This window comes from Malaya genurostris, chromosome 3 (genome assembly GCF_030247185.1).
Source record: "Malaya genurostris strain Urasoe2022 chromosome 3, Malgen_1.1, whole genome shotgun sequence".
Classification (NCBI taxonomy): Eukaryota; Metazoa; Arthropoda; class Insecta; order Diptera; family Culicidae; genus Malaya; species Malaya genurostris.
In genome coordinates, this window is record NC_080572.1 from 304,662,223 (window position 1) to 304,686,099 (window position 23,877).

General features: G+C 35.5%; 2 protein-coding genes and 1 long non-coding RNA gene across 4 annotated transcripts; 1 reads left to right on the forward strand and 2 right to left on the reverse strand.

Annotated features, from left to right (window-relative positions):
* Positions 1 to 652: 652 nt before the first annotated feature.
* Positions 653 to 1,255, forward strand: LOC131435089 (uncharacterized). The gene is made up of 3 exons (XR_009230446.1): positions 653 to 734; positions 795 to 876; positions 944 to 1,255. It is a non-coding gene; the product is annotated as an uncharacterized LOC131435089 (long non-coding RNA).
* Positions 1,256 to 8,240: 6,985 nt separating this feature from the next.
* LOC131437200 (conserved oligomeric Golgi complex subunit 5) lies at positions 8,241 to 11,039 on the reverse strand. Its single transcript, XM_058606380.1, has 4 exons — positions 10,713 to 11,039; positions 9,992 to 10,645; positions 9,252 to 9,938; positions 8,241 to 9,192 (listed from the first exon to the last, which is right to left on the reverse strand). Exons 1-4 carry the CDS (start codon positions 10,765 to 10,767, stop codon positions 8,291 to 8,293), a joined length of 2,298 nt encoding a protein of 765 aa, XP_058462363.1. The 5' UTR covers positions 10,768 to 11,039; the 3' UTR covers positions 8,241 to 8,290.
* Positions 11,040 to 16,309: 5,270 nt separating this feature from the next.
* LOC131437584 (cyclin-dependent kinase 10) lies at positions 16,310 to 18,012 on the reverse strand. Of its 2 annotated transcripts, none has more exons than XM_058607038.1 (4): positions 17,872 to 18,012; positions 17,567 to 17,703; positions 17,439 to 17,511; positions 16,310 to 17,344 (listed from the first exon to the last, which is right to left on the reverse strand). In XM_058607038.1, exons 1-4 carry the CDS (start codon positions 17,879 to 17,881, stop codon positions 16,347 to 16,349), a joined length of 1,218 nt encoding a protein of 405 aa, XP_058463021.1. In that variant the 5' UTR covers positions 17,882 to 18,012; the 3' UTR covers positions 16,310 to 16,346. The 2 variants fall into 2 exon arrangements, with proteins under 2 accessions (XP_058463021.1, XP_058463022.1); XM_058607039.1 differs by having other exon boundaries at positions 17,567 to 17,688; positions 17,742 to 17,878.
* Between the last annotated feature and the right edge of the window lie 5,865 nt (positions 18,013 to 23,877).

Here is a 23,877-nt window from a genome sequence, read left to right on the forward strand (position 1 = left end):
CTACAAGAAAATTAACAAAAACGCATGGTAACGTTCGAGGGTGATTCAAATCTAATTTCCATTTCCATCGAAAATTTTTTCGGTAGCTGGCACCAAAAGAGATTCCGAGCATATCCCTCTTTGTCGACGAATAAGTTTTCCGCGTTCTTACTACTCTTTGCCACAGTAGTATAGTATAAAATAAAAATAGGAATTTTGTAGCTAAGTAAAACTTCTTTGAGTTATCCCATAGTAAATCGCGAAAAATATATGGAATTTAATAATGATATCGTATGGTTTTTAGCCACAATAATATCGTATGCGAATCATAGGACCGCCTTATGAAGAACGAAAATTGGAATTCCAATAAAAAGCCTTAGGAATATTTAGGGTATATTTTTCATATTATTCTTTGGAAATCATCATACGATTTGCCTTATAATTTTCACTAATCATTTTGCCTGAGTGTAACACCAATAACAGGTGGATTAAAACATGTTGTGTGTGTGTTTGTTATTATGTTGTTGTTGTCAAACTTTATTTGTTTATTTGTTTATTTGTTTATTTGTATAAATAGTATCATCTGACATATTTTGTCTTAATGAAAGAGAAATAAAAATAATGACTAAAAACTTAAAGCTAATTAATCACAATGTGGAATTGGTTAAGCAATCGTTGACGAAACACAACAGGTGACACATTAAAATCAAAAAGATGAAAAAATTCGTTGAACCGCATGCAGACTATTCGAAAAGGTTCGTGCTGTCCATACACTCTGTTCCTCTGTTCCTATTTACGTCAATATTATTCTTAAGGTGTGTCCTGGAAGCTGTTCTTTGCACATCTGATTTCTTCATTTTTTTCGTTACTACAAGCAGAAGCAGAATAGTTTTTCTCGTAACTTTAAATACCAAGATTTCACCTCCGTTTATGAAGTCTGTGTTTTCGTTTTCATGTGGCCTAGTAAAATGTAATGAAGGCAGCCCACCCGAAAGCAAAACAGCAAGCGTACTTATAAACAAGTACACTCTTATGAAGTAAAGAGGATGTAATGAAAACTCGTGAAGATAATCAAAAGTCCGGAAAACGACGTAGGAAATTATACCGTGCCGCATCGCCCCTTATGGAACATGATGTGATTTTGAAATACTTCATTTTTGACTGCTGCGTTGATCTTTCAGTGTTAGATTGTTCCTCAATCGAAAGGCGTGCTACTATCGACACAGAAATCAGAACAACTAAAAAATGATGGTTCGAAAATAAGCTTATATTATTCAACAACAACAAACTTTAGTTTGAGTTCTCTATAAAAATGAGTAGTAGTATGAGAGTATTCATAAAAAGATGCCGATTTAAACCTATACCACAGAGAACAGACATCTAAGTAGAAATTTCAATTTGTGTAAGAAATTTAACGGTTGTTTTAAAAAAAGCAATCACCAAGTAGTAATTCTCCTGTAGAGGGACTTCGAGCAGTCCAGTAATCCCTTATGGGCTATTGCATTCGAGCTTCATACAATGGTAATTTGTGCGTGCAAAGTCGTGCACAACGGTTATTTTTAACGGATTTTTACTTGTATGCTTTACACAGCTTTTTTGAAAAAGTTTGTACACTAGCTTGGATGTCTTGTTCTGTAAATAAACCATTTGTAAGGTAAATTGTCTTAATATGTCACCCCTAAGAAAATATTGCGATATTTCTAAATGTAGTTATATATTTGCTTCCAGAATGTGGGTACAGGGCCGGCTCAAGATTCATTTTTGGTGTAGTAATTGTACCAATAGTTATCTCATTATTCACGTCGTCACATTATTTAGAAAATTACTCAGAATTTAATAAACAGATTATTATGTAATCAAAACCAGTAGCCTCGGTTCGGCCCTAAGAAGCAATGTCATGACAAAATTTATATGGAAAATGAACAAAACTTCTTTTGTAGTAACACGAAATTTGAATCATTCCTCTACATCTTAAACTTTGAACCAGTGAACAGAGATTGCAGATCAAGCTCCAACTAATGGTTTTTTAGATTAAATGAACGGAGGAATTATTCACGGATCCCTAACATGGGTGTGTAAATATTATCGAATTAAATGACTTTAAAATACAACTCACCTTCAATAGAAATGACCAGAGGGAAGGAGAGAATATGAACTGTCAGGATCATGTCAGTACTAACTATGTTTATTACCTTTCTAGTCAATAGCATAATAAAACAATCCGGATCCGGCAATACGCTCACCATACCGAGCTTCTTCCTTTATTGAAAGACTAATTAATGACTTTATATTTACGTTCAGTGCAATATTACTTTACAATTGTGCAAAATAGCATATAATCTGGGTATGTAGGAGAAACAGTTTTCAGCACGAGTAGTCAATTATAGTATTTCAATTGTAAATCACTCACAGGAACGAAGCAAAAGTTTTGCCCGCTTAAATCTGTTCTTTTGTAACAAATACAATCAATAATCTAAACATTTTTTACACAGAACCACCGCGATTACGCTAATAAAGAATATTTAGTTACGAGATTTTGTCGTTTAATATTGATTATTTGTATAAAGTAGCATGCTCACAAGTAGATGGTGATGATAGGTTCCATTCCTTTAATTGAATAGTTGAACTCAACTGCATCTACACAGAAGCACCCCAACTTTATCCCAACACCGGAGATAATAACCCATAAAAACTTCATTTCGTTTTACGTGATGAGACCACACTGCCGTACGCGAGAAGAACAAATTGCATTGCACTACGAATACAAATACAAAGTGATGATCATTTCTCGAAAAGGATGAAATTTAATCAGCTCCGATTGATTTTGAAGCTATTTTCTAGACATTGTCATAAAATAAGAAAAAAAAGCTCAAGAAAAATAAAAAATTGTTTCATTTTCATATGCAATATCAAATTGAAGTATCCCTAATTTTTAGGAGACAACAACCTTTCGTGTTTCTTGGAGTAGAGTAGTAAAAGGTAAAATGAACACTAAGTATTTTATCAAACAACGTTTGATTGAATGGACCATTAGCCATAGTATAGTCTTCAATAAGTGGTAAAGTGATGTATTAAGGATTTAAATTCAATATAATTAACTTAAACATACATCATTGACATACACCCCGATTCTGAATTTCGTTAGAGTCGGATTGTTTCGATCGAATACGAAATTTTGCATTCTGTAGCTCAATCGTGTTCGAGTTTTCCATACAAAAGCATCACTCGATCGAATTAGAGAATGATAATTTTTACATTCGTTCGTCAAAATCCGATTCCATCGAAATGCAGAATAGGGGTGATTAGTTGATAGCAATGTTAGCTTGTGTTTCTCAACAGGCCGCCATTTGCAACTGTCATTTCTTATTTGTTCAGAATATTGCCAAGGGGATTGTTTTACACCTGTAAGTCTTGCCTTGCTAGAGCTTGGATTGTTTTACCTTGAGAAAAGATTTATTTGGTTCAGTAACAACCGATTTCAGGTCATGTTTATGAAAAAAAATATGTTCACTGTCGTTCCATTCTACTCCAGTGGCTTGTTTCACCCTTTTTTCCTTTGTGACAGGAAAGCTCCTTTCAAAGGTAGAATCAGCAGATGAATAAACTAATTTTCATGCTCAATTTCGTAAAATTGCGATATGCAATGATACGAGAAATTCAATTATTTTATTAGACAAGGCAGACAATCTCACAGCGTTTGTTTTTCTTTTTCTCATTCTTGAGGTGCTTGTTAGAGCTAGTTCGCCAAAGTAATCACATTACACACGTTTGAAAATGTTCTACATTGTTGGAATGTCAGTTGAAACACGAAGCAGGGATAGCTTAGGTGTCTTGAATTGATTAAAAATTTGATTAAAATGTTGAGCACATTTGCAGTGATACACGCAGAGAAATGGAGCATGTTTAAACTAACAAAACAGTTAGTCGATATTCAAGTTTGATTTATGTTGATTTCATGCTAGAATCAATTTCTCCCATCTACATCAACAATGACCTCTGTTTGATTTGAATCAAAATTTTTGTCTATAACTCTACAACCGAACGAAAATAAAAATTGTTGCGGCTGATTTCATTCCTGAAGTAAATTGACTATTTATTACATGTCTATATGGATTCAGTCCTGCTATACCTTTATACCAAGAAAAAAATAAGTTGAATTTATCTATGATCTTTTTACCTTTCTCATATAGAAAGGTTATGCAATCACTGCGAAACCGACTTATGAACCGAGGCCCGGAGGGCCTCATATCATATACCATTCGAATCGAGTGCGCAAAATATCTGTATGTGCGTGTGTAACTAACTTTTCCCGGAGATGGCTGGACCAATTTTCATAAACTTAAATTCGAATGAAAGGTCTTACGGTCTCATACAAAATTTCTGAATATTTTTTGGATCCGACCTCCGGTTCCGGAATTATGAGGTGAAATGTGCAGAAACATGTGAAAATAAGTGAACCAACGTTTCTCGGAGATGGCTGAACCGGTTTCCACAAACTTAGATTCAATTCGATGCGTAGAAAAATTTTCAATCATTTTGTGAAATACATGGTGGACCATTTAAAGTGGAAGCATATGTTTCTGAACGAAATATACAAAAAAAACTTATTTATTTTAATTTCGACAATAAATTATTTTGGTTCAAGGAGATATGTTACAGTTATTTTTTTAAAATGATATAGCGTAAATGGCCGTCTTTGGTCTTAAAATGCGTATACTTAATCACTCAGGCTGCACTTAATGTTCCGTTTCAGGAAAGTCGATGAACTCAATCAACATGAGCACTAATTCCGTATAAACAGCAGTCATAACATTGAATTCTTCATACTCTGCTCAACCCGACCTTTCTCTTATTGTCATTCCTGAGTTGTTTGAGCTGGTCGTTCTGGGGCCCATTTTTTTAATCACTGCACGCAGCAAATCGTATAAATTCAACACGGGAAAATGCCGAAACGTTCCACTAAAGTTCATCAAACGGACGTTGTCTACACGGATCTCTTCGCTGCTTTTGATAAAAATAATCACGCTATTATGATTTCCAAATTGGACAGACTGGACTTCAGTTCCCACTTTCTTCGGTAGATGCAATCGACATTCAATGATAATATTTCTAAGAAGTTTTTGCTTTTCCTGGTATTTCACAAAACAGTCATCTCGGACCACTGGTATTTCTACTGTATTTCAATGACGTGAGCTTGGCGTGAAAGGCACACAATAATCTTCTACTGATGACCTAAAGTTGTTCCAAATCATCAAGACTCCTAACGATGCCTTTTCCGACAGAGTTAACTTGAAATTTTCTCGAAGTGGTGTGAGATTGATTTAATAAAACGCGAAAATATACAATGGTTATTATAATAAGTATTCACCATTTGTTCTCCAGTGTTTAAAATAACGTTCAAGCAAGAGGAGCAGTTTGTCCAAATTTTGCTCGCACAGAAATCGCACAAATCGATCGTGACCAACGTTTTAAAAGTGCTTGGAGGAGCGTCTGTCGACCGCCAGGAAATTTGTAAGCGGCTGCAATCGTAATCCGGACGTGGTAGCGATGACGAAGAAGGTAACGGTCCCGAAAGTTGTATACGAATATGCTCACAAAGTTCTACTGTGTCGTCATGGACGACGAAACTTATGTGAAGCCGGATTTCAAGCAGCTTCCGGGACAGAAGTTTTTACTGCATCCGGAAAAGGAAAGGAGTCCGAAATTTTCAAAACCATCAAACTATCGAAGTTCCCAAAAGAATACCTCAACTAGTAGGCCATATGCACGTGTGGTCTAAAAAGCGGCATTTTCATCCCAACGGGAACCATCAACCGAGAGATCTACGCCCAGGAGTGCCTGAAAAAGCGACTGCTACCATTCCTGAAGAAACCTAGTAGACCTGTGCTGTTCTGGGCGGACTTGGCGAGCTGCCACTATGGGAAAAAAGCAATCGAGTGGTATGATGCGAACAACGTGGTTGTGGTACTCAAAGATCACAACCCTTCCTCCCAACAGCCCAGAACTTCGTCCTATCGAACGGTATTGGGCCATGGTCAAACGTATTCTTAAAAAACTAATAAATCCATGAAAAACGAGCAGCAGTTTAAATCTAACTGGTGTTCGGCAGCGAATAAGGTCGATGAGACCACTGTACAAAAATTTAATGGAAGGAGTTAAGCGGAAGGCACGGAGATTCAGATTTAACAAGCCAAATGAATAAACGAATATTTTTCCTTTAAATATATGAATTGAATTACCGATTTTTGGTCGACCAATTTTTGCGCTCGATGTTAGATGTTCGATTATCACGAATTCAAAGAGTGTTTAATGGTGTATATATCAGATTCGATTTCCATTTTCCAAGCGTTTTTCAATAATCTTAGAAATAATCATTGAGACTTAAGTTTGTCTTTGATTAAAATACAAATGAATTGATAAATAAATGGTATATAAAACTAGGAATGATTTGGGTTAAGCAACTAACGAAGTTCATAAATAGCATTCTAAGCAGTCAATTAGTAAAGTAAGAAGTCAATTTTTATCCACACTTGAAAGTTCACGCGAAGCAACTGAACGAATTTCTAAGCTGCTTCTTGAATGCTTTTATGCAGCAAGAAAGTTTGTTCTGTACTTCCAACTGACAAAAATTACCACGTGTTTTCTCAAGTAGCGAGAAAGTTTTCGTGGAACTTGTTCTGTTCTGGTCAAGTTCTCAAAAATTCCGCGTGTACGCTTAACCAGTAAGAAGTGGATGTTTTAAGTAATTGTGGAACTTCTGGTTGCTTGAGGGTTCTCCGGAGCACCGACCAAAAGTCCGTTTTTCCTGCAATTACCGCACTACCCTTCTGTAGAGCAGAGAAAGGGCTAGCAGACGAGCCAGTTCTCATACAGCCCGTGTGCTGTGCCTTTTCAAAAACACGCACACGAAGTCTGAAGCACACGCTCGTGTGCCGTGCTGCTACTAGATCGAGAGTCGTATGCTTCGAAGAAGCAGCTCGCGATTCAACTGGTGTGCTGACTCATGTGCTGACTTGAGTGTCCGTTTTTTTATTTAATAATATAATATAATGTTTAAGCACACAGTGTCCGCTCTTGTATTGTCTCTTGTCAGTAGGTGGAATACACAAATAGCACACGCTCATGAGTCTGGTTTGAAAAGTACAGCACAAGAGCTTAATAGGCACACACTGCAAGTATAGAGCAGCTTGTGTGCTGAACTCGGATTTCACTGCTGCAGAGAAAGGAATAAAGAAAGAAAGGAAAAAGTGTAAACAATGACTCAATTTGTCTATTTAAGATTTAGAAATTACATGGTAAACTATTTTTGATGGATTTTTTTTTGTTCATAGGAAGTGTGGGACATAAACGTAATTATTACACATGAGCTAGCGTATTCTTTATTAGTTCTTTTGTAGTTATTGTAGGAATATGAATACATACCTTATCAAAATAATCTCTATGAAAGAACCGGTAAAAATGATATAGCACTGGGAATAACATGAGGCCGTATCTATCGTTTGATTTGGATATATCAATCAAAGTAAGCGATACACAAACTGATTCGTCCTCTTTTCAATTTGAAGCTTCGAACAGAACGGAAGTGTAAGTACACGGCTCTAATAAACAAACGCATCCCTTCACATTAATGAGAGATCACAAAAACAAAGATTTTCACAGGAAGAACACATAAAATTGAAACCAATAAATTTCAGTGAGATTTGAAAAGGACTTCCAAATTTTGTAAAAATAAATCGTTTAAAGTTATTTTTTTTAATTTGAGCTATATGAGAAGGACACTAGAAATTTTAGCTTTATTTTTATGTTATGAAATAGTGTGAAATATATTTGTCAGCTTTGACGATACAAATATGTCACTTCCTACCATAACCCAGTCCCCTCTACCCATGCGAAGAAAACATCTTCGGGTGAGGACTGAGGATAAGATGGTAACCCTATCGACATATCCCAAAAACGTTGCACATAGGCTCAGAAAGTTAAAACCTCTCTAATCGAAACAAAAAAATCCCAACAACCTTGCTGTGAAATGCAACCATTTAAATATGCAATCAAGAAAGTTAGACTCTAGATTTCAATCCAAACATGGATCACCCTTGTGTGATCAAAAAAAGCGCCATTTGATCAGAAACAACTTTTGTGAAGACACCAACTGAAAATAATGTTTAATGTAGAAAATATTTTTCTCGCTAATCTTCCGTTTCGGACCACTGGGCATTATGATTCATAACTGAAATGGAAGAAAGTAATGATATAAATAGCGATAAAACTATATAATAGATGTTTTTATTGATAGTCATGTTCGGTACAATTACTATTCACTGATAGAATTTTTAGATGCAACCTCTTTCATTGCAAGTTCTAAAAAATTAGTCATCAAAGGGTACACCACATCGTATTGTGATATATTTTTTTGACGAACGACCGTCCGATATTTCTGAAGAGCTCCAACTATCAATTCCAGTCGATCTGCCTCAGACGAATGTGACTCCAACCACTTTATCAATTTTTCGTTCGACCAACCTGCGGTAACATGAGGACTGGCCAGATCTGGGCCAGCGAATCCAAACAGCATGAACAACACAATATATGCTGGCATAATTCCTTCTTTTCCGGATGTTTGCTGAACCAGTTCTTCGGGAGACACAACAAGCAGTGACGCCATTGCTCTCAACAATCGTAAACTTTTTCCTAATACTGTCAAGTCCGGAACAATTGGTTTAAGTGCCAACTCAAGATAGTGTGAATCAGATTTGAGCCTTTCCCGACCGCTGTTTGAAATAGGCCGAATAATTGCAGCATTCTGAACGAACAGTTCAATGCAATGAATAGCCAAGTTTTCACCACATTCTTCTATAATACATTTATCGGAAAAAGGAACAATATGAGTATTCCATGAACGAACTAGAAAGTCGTTTAACTCTTTCATGTAAAAAGAAGGTCCAGCAGTAGAAATTGTAGTTGTGTTCAGTCCAGGTTCTCTATGCATACTTAGCAAAATTATGTTTACTGCCATGTGAATCGAAGCTATTAATTGTTGAATGATTGCAAGCGCAATATTACGACCATCATTAAGACTCTGTTTCAATTTAATGGCAGACTCTGAGCTTGAAAATTTTGATCCCAATTGTTGAACCAAACGATTTACTGCATCGTTATGATAATAGATCACATTGGCGAGTGTGATGTTCTGTGATTGAGATGAGTTGGGGTTGTCTGTCAAATATTCTAAATGTAATTTTATTCCAGTGAATATCATATAAATATTAACTTACCCAAAACTTGATGCGTTTCTCCGCCAAGTTTTATATTTCGTTCAATTCTATTCCAAAGATCTTTGATGGATACGCAGATTACATCAGTTACTTGCTGTGTTAAGCGATCATCGACACAAGCAGCACTCAATTCAGTTGAAGCAACACGTATTAGAGCATCTATTACTTCTTGGTTAGGAAAATCTATGTCAACCATTGCAGCTTTCAGATTGTTGGCACATTTCTCCAAATATCCTGCCTCCAGAAAGTTAAAAACATTTTCATTGAATATAAATGTGTTGTCGAATTTTTTTTCCAATCCTCGTGCAATCGACAGCAACTTAGGAAGACCCTGTTGCAAGGCTTGCTGTACATGTGGTAGAGCTGTTTCAAATGACTCGATCAACTGATTTTGTAATTGATCCCAGAATCTCTCAGCGATGGTTTTGGCGATCGTAATACAATCACCTGTGAGAGGTAACTCAAGTAAACAGCGCTGCAAAAATTCTATTTGCTGACAGTAGCTGTTGAATTCATCCATGAATAGCCACTCTATAGATTGCCACAGTTTTGATCGAAATTTGGATGAATTAACCAACGTTGGTGCCTTACCAGGTCCCTTCATCTGATTACGTTCAGGTTCTTTTATTAATTCCGTTTGACGCGATTTTCTAGCATCTGAAGCCGTATAACATTCTTTAATGGAATCTATAGAACAAAAACATTGAATTATTTTAAATAAAACTTGTTTTTAAAATTACCTTTTGTATAACGTTGGTATGTTTCCAGAATGTTTTGCAAACATTTAGACAATATTTTCATATTTAGGAAGATTTCCAAACACTCTTTAGTTTCATCTTCTTTTCGATTTTCAATATTTTCAAACAAGTCTCGATTGGCAACCTGCAGTAAACGCGCTTTCACCGTCGACACAGTACTAATTTCATCCTTCAAAATATCAATTTCTCCTAGTGGCACATCCTCCATTAAACTGTCTAGCTCATAAACGATGCTAGCTTGTTCTGGAAGTTTTGTTGTATTTTCCAAGCTTTCGTAGATCTGTAGAAATCTACCACTTTGACGCAACAAATGTGATGTTTCGTGGAGTCGGCCTAATATTTCTGTCTGGGTTGCAAGTTGTTCATACGGAACACTAATTTGTTTCTTTAGTCTTTCAGCACTCTGTTGTAGTACTTCAATATGACCGGATATAGAACCAATTGCTTCATTGAGATGACTGACATTGTTTGCCTGGGATAAAAGTGAACCGTACTGACTGCGCACTTGAGTATGAATTTGGGAAGACAACTGATCCAACCCTTCTGACAACTTTGCTATCTGTTCCTCAATAGTCATTGTAGCGGAAAAATCTATTTTAGCCTTTTCATCATCATCCAAAAAGGCACGAAAAAACGCTAGAGTGTAAATAATTGTTAGATTTCGCAATACTATTTTCATTATAATCTTAATACAAAACATTACCATCGTTTTCTATACTGCCAGGATTATTATTCTTAACAATGTCGTTATCACCCATTGCACAACAATTATTAGTAGTAATAAACTTCGAACATTAACGGATTTCAATACTCCGATAAAATATTCACAAGGCCAACAAGAAATAGTTTTTCTTTTACTTTCTTATTTGATTCTTGTGGCACGATTATGGCAATATTTCTTAATTTACGCGCACTGATCAAGAATTGTAATTTTTTTTTAATGGAAAAGTTTGCGAAATTGTGTTAGCCAAAACATCACTCATAAAGAGAACAAAACAAGCAAACGTGGGAGAATGAATAAATTGAGTAGATGAGAAAGTGAACAAGATAATTACTGATAAGCAGAGATGTCAGGTGAACATGTCAACCTCAGACAGGGTTGAAAATATCTGTGCTACACGCAGAGAAATAGAACTTGTTTAAACTAACAAAACGGTAGATTTTATATTTGGATTATGTTAATTTTGAGCAAGTATATGATTCACTGAAACGAAAGTCATGGTAATCGGTACTATATTAGACGGTTAAGTTGAGACTTGAGGACCAATAAATTTTGGCAAACAATTTAACATGTTTAACTAGAGAATGATTCTTGTCACTTTTATCATGTTCATTTAAAAACATTTGATTTTGATACCACATATTTTACGATTAAGAAAAAAAATTAGAAAGAATTTATGCCTATATTGCACCAATTCTTACTTTTTATGTTATACACATGAAATATAGAATGGATTGTTTCTATTGAACTACACCCAGCACAAGCATAAGATACATTAAATTAAGCATAGTAAAATAAAGTGGTCTTAACATTTGTAGTTCCCAATTTGTGCTTGGATGTCCCTGGCACCGGTATCCAGTTTACATTACTGGATTATCGTAATTTTCAAGAGGACAAAGAAAAAGTTGCACTGAATTCGAAATACTGCTTTTGTGTATGTTTCACATAAACTATTTGCCAAAGTTAAATTGCAGATCTAACTTTGCTTAAATATAAACTATTGCCAAAGTTAAATTGCAGATCTAACTTTGGCAAATAGTTTATATGAAGACGAAGTCAACCGCAATAATTTCAATATTATTATGCAAGGATGGCTTTTATCGTATCAAAGAACGTTCGCTGGCAACTCTTCACCGATTGAATCAGTGCCATCAAAGAGAGTTGGAAATCATCGCAACAACAAAAAACCCGGCATGGCTCATTTGACATAGAATCGACACCAGTGCGAGAGCGAATTTCTCTCGATGACAATTCTGAGAATCAAAGGTTAGCACGCTGCTGTGGGGATCCTCTCTGAAGCAACAAACGGTTGCTTATTCTCGTTTCGCGATCCGATTCTATACAGGCAGTTGATAATTGCTATAGAATCATTTTACTATTGCCGCTTATTCTAACTATGTGCATATAATCTTTGTATAAGTTGTGTCTATGAAAATGTATGTGAATACTCCACACAAGGGTTTTGAAATATTGCAACCTAGTATGAGAATCATCAAGTCGAATCATCGATTCGATTTTCTGCGATAATTGTCAACTTGCGATTCTTTCTTGGTAAATTCCACACAGCTGCGATCATTATCAGACTGCAATTTTTTTTAAGGGCCGAGAAATACTCAGAGTATGAAGTGGAGCGAAGGAATGTAGCAAAATTCTCTCGCGGCTCATGCATTGAGAGACTCGAGTTCTTGTAGCATCTTCTACTGGATTGAAAATGTTGTATACAATATAGATAGCAATATAGCAGCTTCTGTGAAATTTTCGGCAATCACCAACACTGTTATTATGTTAAATAATCACTATAAATTCTTTCACGCACAGCAAGAGATATTTACGAATTCTTCGCAATATGACGGCTATTTCATTCACGTGTAAAAATTACCTTGCCCACAGTAATTATAAAATTTAAATCATGTTCAACTAAAATTCATTACTAAAAAAAATTATAATTTTATCGACCAGGAAAAACAAGTTTGTATTAAACATGCAAATAGTAAAGAAGACAATGAATGTTCGATTGGGACACGTGATCGTTTCAACAATGTTATGCTAGATTCATTATCATCCATGGTTCAACTCACAATTTATTCAACATTGTTTTTCTTCTACGCCCACGTAGTTAAAACTAGTGTATTCATATTTTCTGTGTTGTCTCAAGCAAATTTTTTTATTGACGATCAACTTATGAAAACGAGATCTATGCCCTAGTCAATGACATCTAGATCTATCTAGTCAATGACATAAGCGGAACAATAATTTCAAAAAATAGTTCTGGTTTCAAAAGAAATTCTTGAGTGTAAATACTTCGATTTACACACTTACACACTTAGAAAAATTCGCAGTATTGGGTAATTCTTTACCGAATTTTCAACAGCTGTACGTTCGGTAATCAGTTCGGTAATTGAATTGATTACCGATCGTTCGGTAATTGCTGAGCTGTCAACCAACTACCGTAAACTGTAAACCAAATGGATCTAACAGATTGTTCTATAATTTTTGTTTGTTTTTATCCTTTGGTTAAAATTCTGTATTTTCGGATTTCAAAAAACAACACATATTCACAAAAACGAATGAAGAAAATGGTTTTATTCCACGAGAAATTTAAAAAGTGTCAGAAGTTCCGACTGACCGGAATTATGAGCGCCTTCCAAAACACTGCACAATCCGTCGAGTCCAACAAAAATTACCCTTGAACGATTTGTGTTGGCAGCAAGTGGACAAGTGATACAAAATTATTTTCTGCCTATAAGTAAACAAAAAACAGTTAGTGGCTCTAATGTCTTAAAAACTTTTATCACCTGTTCCTCAATCCGTTCGGGTTCATCCCATCAACATTTTTTCGTTTGGTTATTAAAAAGACACTCACTGAATATTTTAATAACTGTTTGACAGTTAGTTTCATGGCAATCAGTTTTCACAGAAGTGCGGTTATTAGAAGATAACTTTACCAAACGGACAGTATGATTTTTACCGTATTCGGCGACTATTTAGGTTTACCGTATCAATTGTATATCTAGTACAGAATTATTTAATGAAAATTTACGTTAAACTGATCATTCGGTGAAAATTTACATAATTGTTGTAAAATAAAACCCATGTACCGAAATATCGGTTATTTCTATAGATTACCGAAAGTTCTCGTCAAAAATATTACCGAACAAAGGAATTAAATCTTAGTGTGTAGTATAAATTAACAACAGATATCGACATATCGATGAAAGAATGAGAATTTTTTTTAACGTTTAGACCCGGCTTTAACCTAGTTACGGTCGTTCCCCAGATTTGAATGAGAATTGAATATTGACTGATTCTCCCTGCAGTCGTTATTTTAGTTGCGTCATGTCGTAGGGGAACGAGTGACGTTAACTTTGATAATCTCTTTTTTGCAAAAAAGGACGAACTTTTTGTCTCTCATCGTTTGTTTAAGAGGCGATCATTTACGAATGAGACGGTAAAACAACAAATATGAGGCTGTTGGATTGGATTCTTTCATTCACTTAGGCAAAATATATTTGGAATTTTATAATGATATTGTATTGTATTGTATGATATTGATATGCCTCATAATGATAGAATATCGTATGCGAATCATAAAACAGTTTTATGAAGTCACGAATATTGGAATTCCAATTAGAAACCTTATGAAATTCATGCAAAATATTTAGAAACATTGTGCAAAATTTCTATGACAAACAAAACTATGAGAAATCATATACTGTGGAATTCATTAACTGTTCCTATGAAAACTATAATAGTGATCTATGAGATAAAACATATTGCAGTCATAAACATTATAATAGAGGTGTAATTATCATATGAATGTTTTGAAATGATGATTTTGGTCATTTTCGATGCATCATAAGCGTCATTTGCCATATGATTTCACTGCACATTTTGTCCGAATCGAGGCCTGAATGTTGAAAATGCTTGACAATTTTAAGCTCTGATCAGCGTTGCCAGGTTGCCAGATTTGTCTGGCAAATGCTAGATTTGTCTGGCAAATGCCAGATTTTCCTCGTTTCGCCAGACACTCAAGTAACCAGATCTTTTGCCAGATTTTCCAAATTTTCCCAGACTTATAATTTTTTCCTAGTTTTAGTCAGATCTTACTAGATCTTTACGGTTTTGGCAGACCCTGTCAGCTTGGAGCGAAATCAATCTTCAGTTCAACAACGCCATCGCGCGGCATCACATTCAACCTATCGTGTCAATTGTATGGATGCGCAGTGCTGCTATTTTGGCGCGCACGAATTTGACATTTCTCTCCCTTACTTCTATGTACGAGATTCGATACGGAGTCGCCTGAGGGCGACATGCTCGCAAAAAAGGATGTTGCCAATGATTTGTTCGGGAAATGTGAGAGCTGGATATCTTGTTAATATGATGTCTTTGGTTTTGGCCTCTATACGATAGGTGGGGAGACCTTTTTTTTTTTGCTCATTGAAAATGAAGCCCGGGAAAAATTTTCTTTGTATATAGTAGACCCAGACAAATCCAGATAAATTTTTGAGTTTTAACAGATTTTTGAAAAAATAACCTGGCAACTCTGGCTCTGACTACATTAGTATTTATTTTTTGGTGTATCCAGTTTACCGCTATTGCAACCCTGTCTGAAGATATTTAAAATTTTTAACCTGGCATCCCTGCTCAAAATCGTAACGTGCAGAGATGCCAGGTCTGCCGATTTGTCTGTAAATCTGCAGATTTGGGGTATAGTGCTGCAGACATTTTTTGTTGTGCAGACTTTTACAGACTTTTGAAATTCTCGCAGACTTTTGCAGACTTTTGAAGTTCTCATAGACTTTCGTCTATATTTACAGACTTTTGAAATTCTTGCAGACTTTTGCAGACTTTTGAAGTTCTCGTAGACTTTCGTCTATATTTACAGACTTTTGAAATTTCGGCGACCTTTTTTTTTTGCTCGCCAAGTCAGTTTTGTGTGTCATACTTTATAGAGAAATTACTGCCAGCAAGACATACTTGCCGAATGCAGATTTTTTTTCAGATTTACAGACCCTGTCTGCAGATTTTTGAAATTTTTACCTGGCATCTCTGGTAACGTGAGTTGTCTCATCTTGTCTTATAAGATTTTAAGATAGATTCATATGTTGTTCAGAAGATTGGATTAGCCAGGATGTCCTTTTTAGGAAAAGTTTTTAAGCGGTGTAATCACTTCAAGACTTTAAAACAGTATGCAAACGTCCAAATCGCACAAGGAAACCAGCAGAATTTAGTGCATAATATTTCTCCGGCAGTAGGAAAAAAATGTTTCTTGGCTTGGCATCCTAAACCATTATTTCAATACGAATACTCGAAACCAATTCCAATTGAAAATATTAAGTTTAGCTCGGCACTAGTGAAGGAAGATTTATTGGCAGCAGGCGTTACCGGTCTCAAATCCAAACACCCGGAACTCGTTCGTAGTGGATTAACAAAAATTACTCACACAACTAAACATCGATGGTTTCCACGAGCACGCGATAAAAAAGCCAAAAATAATGCCATGGATCGAGAGTTTTTATAAACATGATTTCAGCTAGTAATCAATAAATGAACAAATTGTATAACAATGAAAAGGCTTGTTTATATTGTAATTTATTCTCAAATACTTAAAACATATTATTCTATCTTACGCTTTTTCACCAATGAGCCGAGCAGATCAGAAATGGAGGTTTGGTCGAATGTCGGTTTTGAACTAGACGACGGAAGAGCTTCCATCGATTCCTTAGAAGCGTTTTTCAAATCTCGATGGTGGGGAAACGTTGGCATCAGCTTCGGATCACATGGTAGCGGTGCTTCTTTGAAGTAACTACTCTGAAGGCATTCCTCAGCAGTCGCTCTCTTATTCGGATCATACATAAACAGAAAATTGAGCAATCGAAGTCCAGCGGATGAAAGCCAAGGAAATTTGGGCTTCAAATTGTTATAAGGTTGAGATTTTAAAGTGAAATTTTGCACAGCTGGCAGCTTTGGAAAGTCCGGCCAAATTGTTTCAGAAGGAGTTCCAAGCAAATCTATAATTAGTTCTATCTGCGAAATTTCGCTAACTCCGGGCATAAGCGGTTTATGAGCTAGTAATTCACCCATAATGCAACCAGTAGCCCACATATCGACCGCCGTTGTTTGTTCTTTGATTCCGAATAAAAGTTCCGGAGACCGGTACCACAGGGTCACCAGACCGGGTGTCATAGATTTTTCCGAGTCGCTCAAATATCGTGCCAAACCAAAGTCTGCGATTTTCAAACATCCCTTATCAGTCATTAGTAAATTTGACACTTTAAGATCTCGATGAATGATGTAATTAGAATGCAAATACTTCAAACCCTTCAATAGTTGGAGAACAATACATTTAACTTGAGACTCGGAAAAAGGTGTTTCCATATTGTCGAGTAGTGAAGCCAGATCTTGTTCGCAGTATTCCATAACTAGAAAAATGCTTTCTAGACTATTTCCAACAACTACCTCCTTTAGCTTTACTACATTATCATGGTTACAGTTTTTCAAAACTTGAATCTCTCGAAGACCACTGATTGGAAAGCCATCTTTGAAAATTTGCTGATCGATGCGAACCTTCTTTAATGCAACAATCTCATTATTTTTTGTATCTCTTGCTCGAACTGAAAATAATGGAAAGATTTTTAGAATGCTTTTATCTTAAACTGCGAAAAATTAATCACAACGCGAAAAATTAAGAATTTAAACGATACTTACACACAATTCCGTATGTCCCTTCGCCAATCCGGTTACACTTTTGAAAAACAGAAACATATCGGCATCTACCAAACTGTAAATGAGAAGCAATAAATAACACTAAAATTTAGCTCCAGCATGATACTTACAATATCTTTACTAGGAATTTCCATGAACTTCTTAGTTCGAAATGACATAAGCGATCCCTTACGAATGATCGGTCCGCAAGGATCACTGCCTCCAACTGAAGCCGTTTGTGCACCATCTTCGTCTGTAATACGTTTATCTAAAATTAATCGTAAGGAAAACAAGAATTATTCCTACCCGCCGAACGACAATTGTGTTGTAAAAACCGGGGTTAAATAAACGAAATGAAGATAGTTATTGTTTATGAATATGAAATGATTATTGTTTAAAATAGTTATTGTTTATCATCAAGCATAATGAATGGCACCTTTTGTCATGGCGTTAAATATGTCAATTTATGTCTTTATGGGGCTACGTTAGAAAAAAGTACAATTACAGAGTATAAAATTACAACTAATGATCAATATTTATTTCTGCACGAAACTTTCAAAACAACGGAAGTAACATTTCGATTAACACATTGTCGCAAAACTGAAATGTAGAGGCGCTGCTTGTTTAGAGATGATACTTTCAGCAAGAGCTGTCAAATCAGCAGGAAAATTTCTAATTCTGTATAAAATGTTCATTACGACCTAAGTAACAAAAGTAAACAAACCGAGTTTTTTATTGCATTTTGTTAAGTTTGTTTTCATCTATGCACTACCCGAATGCCATTGTTCTACATATTATGGATTCGCTATAAAACCTGGCAACACATATGACGTATGTCAAAGGCAAGTTAAATTACCGTCAATGCTTCATACGTCAATTGGCAATGTTTTGTCCAATGTTAAAAAACATACACAAATCAAAATATTGGCACTTACGACAAAATATTTCTCTACACTCAAGCAAATTGAGTAGTGAAAATCATAAGGCAAATCTTATGATGCATCAAAAATCATCAAAATCATAATTTCATAAGATAAATATGAAAAATATACCTCTTCAATATACATCTCATCTATCACTATTATAGTTTTCATACGAACAACTTATGAACTTCACAATTAATGAGAGAAGTTATGTTTGTCATATAAATTTCGCACAATGTTCCTAAAAATTTCGTTTGAATTTCATAAGGCGTTTTATTGGAATTCCTATTTTCGGGATTTCATAAGGCGGTCTTATGATTCGCTTACGATATTCTTGTGGCTAAAAATCATACGAAATCATTATGAAATTCCATATATTTTTTGCCTGAGTGTATACCAAACTGGCTTTCTAGAACACAAACGGCCTATCCGATGCGTGATGTCTCCAACTTCTGTGGTAGACATGAAGATTCTTATTGGAGTAATAATATCACCATTAGCAATGTTATTGCCTCGACTCCAATCGGCAATCGAAACGAACGAACGGAATTAAATGTTTCCCTTGGCTTGTCATCGTCAGCTACGATATCTTGTGCTCCTTCCTTTAATGGAATCGAAAATATGTTCAACGAGCCACTGGATTTACGGACCGAACGAAAGATCGAACAAAAAAGAACTAATCCCACGTTCTTTGAGGCCTTAGATTTACGAGCCGAATGTAAATTATCCCAGTCGAAAAGCACTGTTGATTGTAGTGCAGAAGAAACCGGAAATTGTTCCGAAGATTCAGACTGGATTCCAGAAGGAGATGTTACATTGTTGAACGATTTTACTATTAACGAATGTTTCGAGAAATATCGTTACAATTTATCGGACGCCGATGAAAGTGAATATGACACTGACGAAAATATACCTACAACAGCTGTGCGACGATTCAAACACAAAAAAACAAGCAAAGCATCTGCAGCGCAGTACACTTATCCAAAAAGAACAACCAATAAGAAAATTGAAAGACTGCGTAAAGAAAAGGGAGTCAGCTACATGCGGACAAAGACCTCATATTAACAAGATATCCATCTCTCACATTTCCCGAACAAATTATTGGCAACAATCTTTTTTGATAGCATGTCGCCCTCAGGTGAGTCCGCATCGAATCTCATACATAGAAGTAGGGGAGAGAAATGTCAAATTCGTGCGCGCCAAAATAGCAGGGCTGCGCAGCCATACAATTGACATGATATGTTGAATGTGATGCCGTGCGATGGCGTTGTTGAACTGAAGATTGATTTCGCTCCAAGCTGACAGGGTCTGATGCGGACTAACGTAATCTTAGAGCCCAGTCGGCGCATCAGGTCTGATTGCCACTGCAGAATGAACTGTAAAGACAAATTTTCGAATGACACTCGCGAAACGCTCCTTAGGAATTTTTTTAATCTTAAAAATTCTGTGCGAAACCAATTCATATCAAGTCATATCGCAGATAAACGGACTGCTCGCTCAAAGGTTGTATGGGTAACATTCAATAAATTATTATTTCTAAAATTGTTTACTTTTCTTGCTGCTTAGGTAATAAATTCACGCAGGCAGTATTCACGAGTTTATTCACTACCCGACATATGGAAGTCGATAGTGTGCATGCAGCTATTGAACAATCCAATCAGCGTGGTCACCACGAGATAGCGTTATGGTGATTGTTTTGACATATCCCATGTATTTAGAAAAAAATTTGACGAATTTTTCAATTTACTTGAGTTTGAAAGAATGCAGATGGCAAAACCTTACAAATATGGGTAAGAAAAACGATTATTCACGTGTTGTCATCAAACATATGATTTCAAATTGTCCTATACTCTTGACAATCTCGGATGAAATTTGAAATTTTCAGTTGAGATTTATATAATAAAACATGAATAAATAGACTAGTCAAAAAACTTTTGATCATAATTTATCAATTAATCTCAAAATCCAACCCAAAAAGCAAAGAATATCCCAGATATGAAAACAGTACCCAACCTCACTTCTTCGAATTTGGTATTTCATGTTACGATTTCTCCATGAATATCAATCAAACATACCACGGAAAGTTACTGAATCATTAATGATCGATTTTTTAACAAAATTTTCACACGTTTTTGTATGGTAGTATTCGATTCATAAGAAAAAATAATAAAAACCCTGCATTTTGTTCGAATCTTCAAGCAAAATCTGAAAATTATCACCATCGCTTAGTTCAAAGCTCGCCACTCGGGCAGCGCTGCGATCGCAAAAGAGTTGGTTGGATTCTTCAATTGAACGAGCACCATTATAAATAGAGGTGGGAAACTTATCGATATTTATCGATAATATCGATATTACCACGATATCGACGATATCGATAATTTATAGCATTGAGCATTGATACTGCAACCATGGAGTTCAGTAAAATCTAAGACAAGACCTGACATCTGGGGGAGCTGCTTTTGTTATAAAATGTACCAGTTTCTGATTGGCTGATTCTGATGTTGCTACCCGCACATTGTGAAAAGAAAAAACTTTTGCAGGGTACGCGAGCAATGATGCCAAGTATAAAGAAAATCAGAAAATATGTTTATTAAAATATATAATTTTAGTTCACCGATGAAAATGAAAAAATTTAGAGGATGTTTCACTTTTTTTTCAATTTCATTTGTAATAAATGTTTATAGTGGCAGCACTTTGTAATTAAAATCAGCAGCAAGCCGTTTTTCTTTCTAGTGAATTAAAAAATGATTTGTTAAATTAGTGTAAACTCGAAAGTATGTTTAGTTTTGCGAGAAGAATGAACTGTTGTGTTCCACATTGTGGTCGCACTAAGCATTTCTATCCAACTTGACTTTTTCCGGTTTCCAAAACATTCCGTAATACGTCACCAATGGAATCGATTTCGAGTTCAACATGAGATATTTCATGTTTTGTCACAAAGCTCAATTAATTGTTTTTAAGCATTAACATATAATAAATAAATGCATTCACCAAAACATTTTTATGTTTATTGCAACTCCACAGGCGTTGGTAATTGCTAAGTTGATCAACGGAGAGATTGATGCTCCTGAATTGCTTTATGACCATAATTTTCGAATACCGAATAGATCACTGCGTAACACAAACCTGCTTCAGAACAGATTCCATAGGACTGTATTCGGATACAACGAGTAAATTACCGCATGCATAAGAACATTCACTGCAGTAGAAGAGTTGTTTGAGTTTGGAGAGCCTTCCCGCCGCTTCGTTGAAAAAATCAAGCGATCTGAAATAATCTGACTATGGATAATTTAACTTGTTATAAGTTGTTTGTAATAGCTTTTAAGTAGTTGTGTAGTTATCATGTAATTTTGTGATTGTTTTAAAAGATAGTGGTTTTTATGTCTATCTATTTGAGCTATGTTTAAAAATAGGTAAATCCAATCAGCTGTTTTTCAGCGATGAATGTTTCGACTTTGGTTTCAAATCCTATTTAGAAATTGTCATATATTCTCAGATCAATTTTTGATTAGTAGATGAATTGTTTGTTTATCTTTAATAGGCATGCAAACTTTACCACTTTTCTTCTACATCCACTGAATAAATCAACATAAAAATAGATTCACCCATTTTCGCTTTGTTTACTCTTATGCTTCCTGTGTGAGTTATGAAGTTAGGCCCTTGCGCAGTTTTCGTGAAATTGGCTGGTTTCCGCGCCTAAGACAAATCTGCGGGTAATTTTATCGTCTCATTCACTATTTCCAGTAGTAAAAGGTTTCGGAAACCATCTAAAATAAAGAAAATAAATAGTTTCGCCCTTTCTTACTAACATTTGAAGTATCGCCCAGTTTGTTAGCATGAAACACGGAGGGCGAAAATTACGTAAACAAATGCATTCCAAGGTTTCGCCCTTCATAGTTCTTTGTATTACTAAGATTGCGATTTTTGTTAGAAACCGAATTTTTTGGCAAAATTGTAGGATTTTAAAGTATTGATTGGTAGAAAACTTTGACAAATAGCTGAATTCTTTGAAAAGCAGCTGAAATCTTACCTAAAATCAAAGACATCAGATTAACAAGATATCCAGCTCTCACATGTCATGAACAAGTCATTGGCAACATCCTTTTTAGCGAGCAAGGCACCCTCAGGCGAGCCCGCATTGAATATCTTCTTCTTCTTCTTTTCTGGTTGGCGTCACCTCACTTGAGATGACGCCGAATTGATGGCACAGCAACTAAGGCTATATTGCCAGTTAATTTTCGTCTATATTCCAGTGGACTTTCTTTTCACTTGACTACAAGCGAAAATCTCGCTGTGTGGCTGCATCGAATCGTCAAAATACGGTTGAAAATCCTTTCTTTCTTGCGAAATACGAAATTTCTCCGGTCTAACACGATGCAACGTGCTCACCCGTTGAGAGTTTCACCGGAAGTGCATTGAAATTCATACATAGAAGTAGGAGATAGAAATGTCAAATGATATGTTGAATGTGATGCCATGCGATGGCGTTGTTGGACTGAAGATTAATTTCGCTCCAAGCTGACAGGGTCTGCTAAAATTGACTTCCTGCACGCAACCCTTCTATAGGACGAACATGACTTAAGGTCAAGTATTTTGTTGGCAACTTGTGTTGAGCAAGCACCAGAGAAAACTGATATTTTCTCTTATTGGGAAAATTACACAGCATGCAAAGAGCTGAAATTTATTGCACAGCGTCATTTGATAACTTTAGCAGCATCAGTTGCCTCCGAAAGAGTCAATTCAACAGCGGGAAACACGGCTTGTTTGAGTCCAGGGAATTTTCAATTTTTGAAAATCTAATTTGTTCGGCTGTGAACCTAAATTAATTTTTGCAATCAAATGTACTTTCTTGTTTCAATAAATTTTTATTTCGGCGGTGAAAATATCGATATTTATCGATAATATCGATATTGAGCTGCGAAATATCGATATTATCGATAACTGATTTTATTCGATATTTCCCATCTCTAATTATAAATATCGAAACCCCCCGAAAATGGGAGCTGCTCATATCAGGTATCCGAAGAACAAAACCAATCCAAGTGATACCAATGAATTTGAATGATTTTTTGGATATAAAAAATTTAGAAGAACGATATACTATTCCAAAAACTACAATGTATGGAGTAAATTTTAAATTCAAAAGTCCAATGGTATTTGCATATAACTCCAAGCTCCTGCGGTTCAAATACGTTATCAGCGATTCAAATTTTTCATACATCTAAATTAAAACCGAAAGGGAAATTGATGAGGCCTATCGAGACCAGTTTGATTCCACTATCTACAGCGAAGTTGAACGATTTAAAAAAACTATTACATTATTACATTTCTTCGATGTTTGACTCCTGCAAAGAAAGGACGAAAACCGAATAGAAATATACCGGATGATTATGAGGCTGACATATACGATTGTGTCATTGATGACTAAGAAAAGAAATTAAAATTATTAATAAAATTACACTGCGTTTTGCTTTATTAATTAAATTCAATTATCATCTAAAACTCGATTACATCCTTTG

What these genes read in the sequence shown, in the direction of transcription:
- LOC131437200 (XM_058606380.1), bottom strand. Translation starts at nt 10,767, where the DNA reads ATGGGTGATAACGACATTGTTAAGAATAATAATCCTGGCAGTATAGAA. An exon ending in TGGCAGTATAGAAAACGATG is followed by an intron (nt 10,646 to 10,712) that starts GTAATGTTTTGT and finishes TTTACACTCTAG; the next exon opens with CGTTTTTTCGTGCCTTTTTG. An exon ending in ATACCAACGTTATACAAAAG is followed by an intron (nt 9,939 to 9,991) that starts GTAATTTTAAAA and finishes TTTGTTCTATAG; the next exon opens with ATTCCATTAAAGAATGTTAT.
- LOC131437584 (XM_058607038.1), bottom strand. An exon ending in AAATTCCTAGTAAAGATATT is followed by an intron (nt 17,512 to 17,566) that starts GTAAGTATCATG and finishes TCTCATTTACAG; the next exon opens with TTTGGTAGATGCCGATATGT. An exon ending in AGGGACATACGGAATTGTGT is followed by an intron (nt 17,345 to 17,438) that starts GTAAGTATCGTT and finishes CATTATTTTCAG; the next exon opens with TTCGAGCAAGAGATACAAAA.